Source organism: Dreissena polymorpha, chromosome 1 (assembly GCF_020536995.1).
Source record: "Dreissena polymorpha isolate Duluth1 chromosome 1, UMN_Dpol_1.0, whole genome shotgun sequence".
Taxonomy (NCBI): Eukaryota; Metazoa; Mollusca; class Bivalvia; order Myida; family Dreissenidae; genus Dreissena; species Dreissena polymorpha.
Window position 1 is genome coordinate 5,713,918 of NC_068355.1, and position 12,050 is coordinate 5,725,967.

The 12,050-nt window shown below is 36.6% G+C and overlaps 1 protein-coding gene across 2 annotated transcripts in view; it reads right to left on the minus strand.

Moving 5' to 3' along the window:
- Positions 1-12,050, minus strand: part of LOC127869301 (GPI ethanolamine phosphate transferase 1-like) — a 55,383-nt gene that overhangs the window by 10,872 nt on the left and 32,461 nt on the right. For both annotated transcript variants that reach the window (XM_052411755.1, XM_052411763.1), the window contains exons 7-20: positions 11,846-11,976; positions 11,095-11,214; positions 10,896-10,936; positions 10,613-10,672; positions 8,414-8,562; positions 7,927-7,948; positions 7,523-7,659; positions 5,102-5,277; positions 4,431-4,503; positions 4,229-4,322; positions 3,497-3,589; positions 2,883-2,974; positions 1,879-1,926; positions 1,472-1,541 (exon numbers count right to left, since the gene is read on the minus strand). In XM_052411755.1, coding sequence (XP_052267715.1) covers positions 1,472-1,541; positions 1,879-1,926; positions 2,883-2,974; positions 3,497-3,589; positions 4,229-4,322; positions 4,431-4,503; positions 5,102-5,277; positions 7,523-7,659; positions 7,927-7,948; positions 8,414-8,562; positions 10,613-10,672; positions 10,896-10,936; positions 11,095-11,214; positions 11,846-11,976 — 1,306 coding nt within the window. The remainder of the gene's footprint in view (positions 1-1,471; positions 1,542-1,878; positions 1,927-2,882; positions 2,975-3,496; positions 3,590-4,228; positions 4,323-4,430; positions 4,504-5,101; positions 5,278-7,522; positions 7,660-7,926; positions 7,949-8,413; positions 8,563-10,612; positions 10,673-10,895; positions 10,937-11,094; positions 11,215-11,845; positions 11,977-12,050) is intronic.

The following is a 12,050-nucleotide window of genomic DNA, read 5'->3' on the forward strand; positions in this document are numbered from 1 at the left end:
TGGTTATCAAACCTTGGATGCTGCTGTTCCAGCATCGTCAAAAATCAGCTCAATATATGAACGCTTTGCGTAAAAAGAAATCCGGAAAAAGGTTATAGCACAGATTACTTCTTAGTCCAATGCCAGTAACTTCGAAAAAAATCAATGGATCGAAACGAATTTCAAACTTCATATGAGGGTCTTATAGGTAGACTCACATACCAAAAATCAGCACCATATCTGAAAGCTTTGCGGAAAACCCCTCCGGAAAACGGTTATAGTAAATAAAAGATTAAAGTCCAAGGCCCATAACTTCGCCAAATATTAAAGGGCCGGAACGAATTTCAGTCTTCATGTGTATATCTTAAAGTTAGACTGACGTGCCAAAAATCAGCTCAATTTCTGAGCGTCATCGGAAAAACGGTTATCATAGAGCAAATATATGTATCCACTTTTGTCTCAAATCTCCATGCCGTAACTAAATCTATTCATAGAAGTTCATACCTTGGATTATCTTGTTAAAAAATTAATTTCCTTGTCAAAAATAACATTGAACCTGCCAAATGATATACACAAATAATAACAAGAGCACCGCATAACGGGTGCGAACGCTCGGCTGCGTGTGCAGTTTTTAATAAATGAAAGCTTGTCAGAATAATGTTTAGAGGTCACAGTGACCTTGACCTTTGACCTAGTGACCACAAAATGTGTGTGGCGTGTAGAACTCATCAATGTGCATCTACATATGAAGTTTCAAAATTGTAGTTGGACGCACTTTGATTTTAGAGCAAAATGTCAAGGTTTTAGCACGACGCCGACGGACGGCGGACGACACGACGAGCTGGCTATGACAATACCTCGGGTTTTCTCCGAAAACGCCGAGCTTAAAATTATGTCCCTTTAAAGCTTATTACTTTCTTTAGCAAACATTTAGATCAGTCGCAGGCCAGTATCTTCGTCAAAAATTTACCTACCGGAACGAATTGTAAACTTCATGTAGGTCATTAAGGTAGACACACATTCCGAAAATCAGCTCCTTATCTTAAAGGGTTGCGTAAAAAACCTCCGGATAACAGAATACCAGACGGACGGACGGACAGACCGACAGTGCGACTCCTATATGGAAAATAGGAAAAATATAACTTCCCCTGTCAAAAATGACCTGTACCTACCTATTTTATACCATAATTATCTCCCTTTAAAGCATCTTTCTTCCCTTGGCAAACATTCAGATCAGTCAAAGGCCCGTATCTTCGTCAAAAATCAACGGACCGGAACGAATTTTACACTTCATCTGAGGGCCATGTCGTTGGACTCACATACCCAAAATCAACTCAATATCTTAAAGCGTTGCATAAAAAAAACTTTGGACAACAGAATACCGGACGCAGTCGCACATACGAACAGACAGTGCGACTTCTATATGCCACCCTACCGGGAGCATGAACATACTTTCAGAACTTAAAACAAAATGTAAATTTACTTTCAGTACCTGTATAATTGTGAATTTACTTGCGATGTTTTTCAATCTTCTTGCTTTCACTGTCATATCGGGCACTTTCCTAAAGAGCAAGAAACAACGTATAAACTTTGTATTATATACTAGTATATATACTAATTTACTTTGCGAGGAGTGTGGTAAGCCTTAATTATGGTAAAACTTTTGTCATCATCCAGTTTCAACATTGTTTAACTGTTCAAGTTATTATTTTATTCATGCATGAATGTTAACTACATGTAGATTGACAGAATATGCAATAAAGAGCATCATCTAGAGACATACTGATATTTAACATGAGTAGATTTATATACAGTTAAGAATTAATAGTAATGGAATGCATGTAAATGTTTATCAATATGAGAATTGCAGTTACCATAGAAACAGAGGTTTGTACTTACACCCTGAGCACCATGGCAACTGCAATAGCGAGCAGACCGCTGAACAGCCTGGAAATATCCAATCAGAACAACGTCCATATACAATTCTTGGAGTAGAATTTCCATTGTAGAAAATAAACCTTAATTTTACGACAAACTATATATTTTGTTAACTGTTAATATAAAAGATAACGTTACACCCATGAACTTATATACGAATTCAGTGACATACATGCAAAATTTTATTTTGGAAAATGTAAACAACATCTCTGTACTAAACGATTTTCTGAAAGACATACCATTAAAATAATACATGAATCAAAAGGCGTACGTGAATATATATTAAACAAACACAGAAAGAAATAAAATAATTAAAATAGCATATGCATGAAAAATGAAAATTTTAGCAAAAATAACCCTGAAAGATGTTAATAAGACATGCATTCAAATGACATTATAAATGATTAAGACAAAATGCATACGACCCGGCAATGTTTGATAGTTTCCTGTTTAAGGTTTGATTACCACAGAAGTTGACTTACTAGATAGGGAATTTATTTTATATTATTAACCCATTTATGCCTAGTGGACTCTCCCATCCTTCGGAATTGGATCAATTTATTTCCAAAATTAGGGATGTCTAGTATAATTATTTCTATATTTAGAATACTTCTTAGAGAAATTCCTTTAAGCAAACAGCGCAGACCCGTGATGCGGCGTCTCATCTGGGTCTACGCTGTTTTCCAAGGCCTTTTTTCTAGACGCTAGGCATAAATGGGTTAAGCAAATTATCAACATGGAAATTTTATAACTGAATTAATATATTCATTACCAGCAGTATTTACATAACAACACACTTTTACATGTAACAATATTTGTTGGTGTTTTCATCATTCCATAAAGTGTAACAAACTGAGTTGAATGTATTTGTTAACTTAATATTCTGTTCTGTGGTAGGGGCATATAAAGGCAGGCAAAGTTGTAAAGGAAGACTACAAGGATTGTTGTGCTGGTAATCTACTCACACAAGCTCATAGTTAAGGTCCCTGATGCCGACGGGCCTCGCGACCAGTAGAGACATTAGCGCTATCGACCCAACCCACTGCATCCACAGACCCTAAAACCACAGAGCCAGTATTTATGAGTACTATATGGATGGTAGTGTTTAATATTTATGTGCATCATCATCAACACTTATAGACGTTCTAAATACACAGATAAAAAATATCTTTAAAAAATAAGCAAGTATACATGATAATTTTCTGAAATTTCAAGATTATAAATATCTCAAAACATTCGTCATGCAACTGTAGCCGCAGTTTGATGTTACAAATTACACAAGTAACAATTTAAAGAGAAGTGAAAGGCATTGGATTGTTATACATGATTTGCTACATTATGCAATAATTCAAACATTTGCATAAACTAGAAAAGAACAGTTCGAATTTGGGAAAATGGGACACCAATATTACCATTTTGGAAGGGGGGGGGGGCTTTAAGTTCCAATACATTTTGATGTGCATGAATTATGTTGATATAGCATCTTTTGTGAAATTTCAATGACTAATTCTAGTCATGCAAACTTAAGTCAGAACAGATCTGCCGATGTACCCATGCCAACTAAGGTACGAGCGATTACCTTGTGAAGCCGTGCGGTGTTACCCTTGAGGGTCCATGCAGCAAACCCAAACATGCAGCATGCCAGGACGGACCGGTAGTGCAGGCCATACGTCTGTCAGACATATACACCGCACACGTATAAACACAATTGCTGAGCACAGCAAATTAACAAAGGTATCGTGTCAATTGAGTATAAACAAGCTCTATATAATCATTTAAAAATCTAATAAATGTGTACATCTTCGTACAACATGCATCATTTTTTATCAATTTTCAACTCTTTGTCGTTTATGCCAAACTATAAATAAGAGCTACCGACTTCGCGACTTATTTCACACAACTCTTAACCCAGCTCCGCATATTCAACAATAGAACACGATACAAATGTAAATATTTCTTAAATAACGATTCAGGAAAACATGCATCTTACGATGAAGTCTATGGCTGCTGTGAAAGATGTTTTAAGACGTCGCATTAATTGTGATGCTTTCGTGAGGTTTGATTAATTGAATAAGAGGTAATGAGTGACCAAAACATGCAAAGTTCTTAGAAGAAATTAAAAAAGTATATTGTCTCGTGATCAGAGAGAACAAGCCGACTAGCAACACGTGTGCATTGACATACATGCAATCACTGAGCTTAACATGGGATTGTACTATGACAATAATTAACTATTTAAATATTTGACAATAGCAATATTGTTTATGATACAAATCTGCATTCTTTTATATACCAAGAAACCGACACCTACCGTTAAGATGACGGTAATGAAGGACAGCGCCGCCACACCTGCCAGTTCCGCCTGCTGTCTCAGCACAGGACGAATATCACCTATCTCGTACCACCTGTGAGCGCACACGAGATTTAGAAAATAGCAAAACAAGTGTACACAATGGACACAATCCTAAATGTTGTGTGCAAGGAATTCGTGAGGAACAAGAACAAGAACTTACTTTAAAATTGCCTCGGTCCAAATTGGAACAGGTAGAATGTACTGTAAACAATGGGTGATTCTTGTGGATTGTGCTGAAACATTGAATGTCAGTGTTTATATTATCTTGTCAGGGTTGAACATGATCATTTACTCAACAGTTGTTTCAACAACAAACATGTTTATTATACAATTCACAAAAAATAATGTGAGATTTATTTGGAACCAAAGGTTTTCTTATTTAGTATCAAATGTTTTATTAAAACCAAAATACAACATAGTAATATTTTCTATAAAATGTATAAACATGACTTTATGTACAAAAAAGGTATTTGAGGAAAAATGTTCAATTTCTACCAGTGTTCAGATGGTGTTTAGTAAAAATACATTACAGACATAGCACACAGTAAGCCTTCGGTATTTTTTAAGAAGGAAACAATGATATCTACGTAACACTAAAATGTAAAATACAGACGTAGACATATTATACAAAATAATTATAGATAGCGACCTAGAGAACACACTACAGCCTTCCACTGTAAAAACTGAGTTTCATGAATGTGCGAAAACTATTTTCCCAAACTAACCTATCAGGCAAATCAAGGCCGTTTCTTTGCAATGTCGTGGCATTTTTCCTTTAAAGGAAGTCTTAGATGTATAAAAATATAACAACTATTCAATAATGCGACCTACAATACAGGAAGATGAGCTGAAAGGCCACGAGGGCGGCGGCACACTGTCGGATGATGTGCTTCGTGTTCTGTACGAGTGGACTGCGGGTGGACGATTCCTCCCAGTGTATCTGCGACTGCAGAAGCACCAGCACCAGTAGCACGACCCAGCCCACCATACTAGCCGACACAGAGTACCTGAGCATAGGTGGGCATCCACAGCATTGAGAGAGGCACTTAACATGAGTATTTGATCTCAATGAAAATATCTAGAGAAAGAAGATTGAAATATACACAGGTCATTTAATAGATTCTGCATGTATGAAATGTTCAAGGTAATAATGTTTTTACAGTAACCCATGCAATTAATCGCTGGAAAATCTGTAAAACATAATGCTGAACAGACTTTAAAATCTTGTTTGCGGGATGAAAACGTTCCAACTGAAACAAGAAACCGTCGAAGACGGGTGACGCTTCCCAAAGGTTTTTTTCGTCACAATATTGCACTTTATATTCAGATAAAAGGAAACGTCTTGAGGGGCATAAATTTGGACAAAATAATACGATGGATGGTTTAGCAACTTAAAAATTTCAAAGGGCCATAACTCTCTAAATAAATCATCTAACCAGAACACACAAATAACATGCGCATCTCCTCAAGGTAGTTAAGCTTCCCATAAAGCTTCATTAAATTCCAGTCAGTAGTTGGGGAGAAATAGCCCGGACAAGAATTGCACTATATGTACAGTTTATAGAAAATTTCAAAGAGCCATAACTCTGTGAAAAATCATCCGACCATAACCGGCTGATAATATGCACATCTCCTGTTGGTAGTGAAGCTTCCCAAAAAGTTTCATTGAATTCCCGTAATAAGTTGCTGAGAAATAGCTAGGACAAGAATTGCACTATATGTACAATGGAAAATTTCAAAGGGCCATACCTCTGTGAAAAATCATCCGACGAGAACCGGCTGATAATATGCACATCTCCTTTTGGTAGTGAAGCTTCCCATAAAGTTTCATTGAATTCCGGTCATTAGTTGCTGAGAAATAGCCAGGACAAGAATTGCACTATATGTACAGTTAATGGAAAATTTCAAATGGCTATAACTCTGTGAAAAATCATCCGACCAGAACTGGCTGATAATATGCACATCTCCTTTTGGTAGTGAAGCTTCTCATAAAGTTTCACTGAATTCCGGTCATTAATTGCTGAGAAATAGCCCGGACAAGAATTGCACCATATGAACAGTTAATGGAAAATTTCAAAGGGCTATAACTCTGTGAAAAATCATCCGACCAGAACTGGCTGATAATATGCATATCTCATTTTGCATGAAGTTTCATTGAATTCCGGTCATTAGTTGCTGAGAAAACGCCCGGACAAGAATCGCACCATATGTACAGTTAATGGAAAATTTCAAAGGGCCATAACTCTGTGTAAAATCATCCGACCAGAACCGGCTGATAATCATAATATGCACATCTCCTCTTCGTAGTGAAGCTTCCCATAAAGTTTAATTGAATTCCGGTCAGTAATTGCTTAGAAATAGCCCGGACAAAAATTGTGCACGGACTGACACACGCACGGACAGACGAAGCGGCGACTATATGCTCCCCCCAAAAGAGAAATAGCCCGGACAAGAATTGCACTATATATACAGTAAATGGAAAATTTCAAAGGGCCATAACTCTGTGTAAAATCATCCGACCAGAACCGGCTGATAATCATAATATGCACATCTCCTCTTGGTAGTGAAGCTTCTCATAAAGTTTAATTGAATTTCGGTCAGTAATTGCTTAGAAATAGCCCGGACAAGAATTGCACCATATGAACAGTTAATGGAAAATTTCAAAGGGCTATAACTCTGTGAAAAATCATCCGACCAGAACTGGCTGATAATATGCATATCTCATTTTGCATGAAGTTTCATTGAATTCCGGTCATTAGTTGCTGAGAAAACGCCCGGACAAGAATCGCACCATATGTACAGTTAATGGAAAATTTCAAAGGGCCATAACTCTGTGTAAAATCCGACCAGAACCGGCTGATAATATGCGCATCTCCTCTTTGTTGTGAAGCTTCCCATAAAGTTTAATTGAATTCCGGTCATTAATTGCTGAAAAATAGCCCGGACAAAAATTGTGCACGGACAGACACACGCACGGACAGACAAAGCGGCGACTATATGCCCCCCCCCCCCAAAAAAAAAATAATTTGGGGAGCATACAAATAAAATGCAATAAAATGTCCTGATTACAATATTGCGCAAAAAGCAAAAAAAGATACACAAAATGTTGGAACATACTTGAATGTGCACTATTTGGCTACGTTCTTCATAAAATGTTGGGTAATACTTTGATGTGTACAATGCTGTGCCGTGTGGGTACTTCCAGCATCGTGTTGAAGCAAATATCGATGTGTATAACGCTGGAGTACTTACCAGAGGGTGTTGGTGTTGTAATGCTGGTAGTGTCGAAGGCCCTCCACTACTAGCTCAATCTTCTCACGAGTCATAGAGATGGCCTGCTGAAAGTCCTTGCGGAATATCAATGCCTCTATGTCCGTCTTGATGGAGTCCTACGGACATACACATATAAATACATGCATTACCAGTATTTCAATGGTGAAATTTACATTACGTGTATAGTAAAAATAGTTGCTGATGTATTTGGTCTGTATTGAAAAAAAAAACAGTTAAAATCAAGTTAAATATAATCCATGTTTATGTATGTACCTAAATCTGCTCAATATGAAATGTTTCTCAAATTATTAATTCTTTAATAACATGTAGTTAAAAACGTATGCTTTCGGTCATCATACCTAAAGTAGCATTGCCATACTTACAGTTATGTCTTTTGACAGTTTTCTACAAAGAAACAAGAACAATAAAATAAGATATGACAAGGTATCATGAACATAACACAACAGCGTCAATTTTTTTTAAATCATTATTAAAGATGATAAATGTATGGACATGTAAAATATTATGGCTTCAAGAAATTTCTAATCTCGATTGTCTGTCAGAACAAAAGAATATTCGCAAAAGAGATGTCATTAATTATTTTAAATGGCAAATGCTAAACAAAGGGAAATAAAATAGTAGAATTCTATAAAATTGCAAAATACATGTATTATTTTACGAAACAGATATCAAATCGCCAGATTACTTTTATTTCATGAGCCGATCTGCTTCTAGAATACATGTAAGGTTTGCCATAGTAGTATAAAGGAGGCAAAACCAAAAGCTTACTAATTTATAAATCATTGTATGGGTTTGTTTAGTCCACGTGTCTGAATCATATACCCCTCTGTGTTACTAGTACACGTGTACCTGTATTTGCGGAAGTCGAAGGCAAGCACCCCATGGAAGACGTTTTCCTCTGTGAGCCGGAAGTTGTCCAGCAGCTGCAGCAGATTGGCATACCGGATATGAGCCCTCTGTTCCTCCGATACATCCAAGTACTCATCGGGTACGGGCATCTGGGAGGAAACGGAACAAGAGCTGTCAGAGGACAGCGCGCTCGACTATTCGAGTGCTTGACAGTATAACGTAAGCCATCATGGGGAAATTGTTCATATTCAATAAGGTCAAGGTAATATAGTCATTTTCTAAGTCGAAGAGGACCATAATTGAAACATATTGATCAGTTATGTTTTAAAGAAGTTTTACTTTATAGACGATTCTGAGTTCATGTATATTTTCCACTATCTCTTGAACATTTGTAAAGACATTAAACAAACTAATAAGATTGTATTTCAAGTTTTATAGCAATAGCTTGGGTGGGATGGTTTGAAAATCCTTCAAAAATAAAGTAAATAAATATTTGTGGATTTTTTTTACCATGTTTCAAAGAAAACAATCTTTTTGGAAGGGGGTGGGGGTAGGGACGGAGAGGGGGTATAATGTGGGGGGGGGGTGGAGAGGAGGTTATAATGTGGGGTGGGGTGGAGAGGGGGGTAAAATGTGGGGGTATGATCATTTATAAGATGATCTTTCAAAAATAAAAATAAAGGAAAAAAAATTAAAAAATCTTCTCTTTTATTTGGGGGGGGGGGGATTCTGAGGTGGGGCGTGGGGGATGGTTTGGGTGAAGTCCATTGTGGTATGTCAGGTAAGTGTTGTCATGTCAAAGTATGAATCAAATCTGATCATAAATAAAGAAGTTTTGGCAATTAAATTAAAATTTATTAATTTGACCTTGAGAGTCAATGTCATTCAAAGGTCAAGGTCAAATTTAACTTGCCATGTACAGTACCCTCATGATAGATAGAAAGTATTTGAAGTTTGAAAGCAATAGCCTTGATACTTAAGAAGTAAAGTGGATCTAAACACAACATTTAACAAAATATTCAAAGTTACTTAGACAAAAAAGGACCATCATTCCGTTCAAATACCAACCAGAGTTAAGCAACTTGCCCTGTACAGTCTCCTTACGATAGTTAGCGTTTTTTCCAAGTCTGAAAGTAATAGCTATGAAACTTTATGAGTAAAATGGACCCAAACACAAAACTTAACCAAATGTTAAATTATCTAAGTATAAAAGGGGCCATAATTCTGTCAAAATGCCAGTCAGGGTTACATAACTTTGCCTGCACAGACCTCTTATGATAGTTAGTAAGTGTTGCAAGTATGAAAGCAATAGCTTTGATACTTTAGGAATAAAGTGAGCCTAAACACAAAACTTACCCAATATTTATAAGAATAAAAAGGGAACATAATTTTTACAAAATGATTGGTACAGTTGTCTGCTCTTGTTTATAGATTGTGGTCATGTTGGTAAAGAAGTATGCAAAATATAAAAGCAATATGACAGTGTTTATAAAAAATATTCGAGGTGGTACGCAAACTTTAACATAGATTTATCAATAATATGCATATTCTACGTGGGAAAAGGGCCATAATTCTTACAAAATGCTTGTTACAGTTGTCTGCTCCTGTTTATAGATTGGGGTCATGTTGGTTAAGAAGTATGCAAAATATGAAAGCAATATATCAAGGGACATAGAAAATATTTGAGGTTGTACGCAAACTTTAACATCGATTTATCAATAATATGCATATATTAAGTGAAAAAGGGCCATTATTCTTACGAAATACTTGATACAGTTGTCTGCTCTTGTTTACAGGTTGGGGTCATGTTGGTAAAGAAGTATGCAAAATATAAAAGCAATATGTCAAGGAAATATTTGAGGTGGTACGCAAATTTTAACACTCCAACGCTCACGGTAACGGGAACGCCGACGCCAGGGTGAGTAGGATAGCTCGACTATATATATATATCATATATAATGGTCGAGCTAAAAAACGGGACATGAACGTGCCACCGCAAGTGCGATTCCGGTTGTGAACAGATTAATCATATAATCTTGTTTTAATCGTACATTTTATTTTAGTCGATATTAAAACAGAGATATATCACAAATTTGACAGTGATACCATATGATACATTCAGATACGAAAGTATTTACGTAATGAGCGTCCCTAGTTCACTCGTTCATTGGTGATAACTGATCCGACATTGTTACATACCACAGCGTTCTTAGGATACGGAACTCCGAGGAGGGCGGCCATCAGAGGCGCCATGCTCCGCTGAAACATAAACAATCATGTTGTTAATCATATCAAGTTATTGTGTTGTTATTATGTGCTTCTTGGTTAATGTAAACTGAAAAGTCACACATATAAACTATGAATGTCAACATAGTTACTACTAATTGTTGTTTTTATAAAGACTTGTATTAATAACACATATATACACAGCTCAGTAAACAACGTCTTGTGGTTGGGCAATATTTTACGTCATTTGTTTTACCTGATCAATATCTTTCCTTGCCCACTTATCCAGGCCCCAGTCTGAAAGTGGAAATTGACATTATTTTAAAGTCAATAATGACTATAAAATTGTTAACATATACTTACATGGACTCCATAAATACACATGAAACTTAGATTAGTATTTATTTTACTACAAATAGTGTATGTTCGTAACAATATCACACGTGTTAGTTTACCTTGTGATATTTTGTCTTTGAAGGAGTTAAGTCTGGTTTCTGGCTTTGCCTTCTGTATTCCAGCACCCCAGACGACCAGAGGACACTGTACCTCGTCCAGGGAACCATCTCCATGCGCACCTGCACAGATAAGTTACGTTGTTTCACAGCTTCTATTACTAGTTTCTTAATAACATGTGAGACAGATGTCATTATATCATAACAACTTTATAATAAACTACTTAATTCTAACATTTCTTTTTGAAATTCAAACATTTAGCTTCGTGGTTAAATGAGGTTGTTTAATTTACTTGAATATATGGTGTTATTAAACACAAGTAAGTGTACATTTAATTATGCGACCGGTGATTGACATTGATGACAATTTTATATAAAAATTGCAATATATCTATGGATTCAAAATAAGAAAAAATCCTAATATAATGTTGTAAGGATGAATGCTTTCAGCCACAATTCCCCCTTATTGATCATTGTATCAATGTGGTTTGTCCAGCAGTGAACATTCGAACTGGTAAAGATGAGTTGCCACCACAATGGCGGTTTTCCAAAGTAGCAGCGATCTGGCAAAATTAGGATTAATACATGCGTGTTAAGAGTAGTCCCAGATTAGCCGGAACATGCTTATCTGGGACGACTCTTTCAGCTTGTATTGAATTTCTATATCAACGGTTGTCTCTTCTAAACCCAGATGGACGGCAAAGGCAAGTATGTGTATGCTACTCCCGCCTCCTGCCAGCCCGTTTGTTCCTACCCCAGTCTGTCATGCCGTGGTCGGACGTAAAGATGTAAGCTGTCTGGCCGTCATTATTGAAGAAGTCTTCAAACAGCTTCACAGTCTTCTTAATGCCGTTGTCAATGAAGGTCACGTGACGTAGATACTCCCTGTAACAAGAAGTAAACAGCTTTACTAGAAGTTTGCCAAATACGACCCGTTGACTTTGGTGACAAAAATTAGG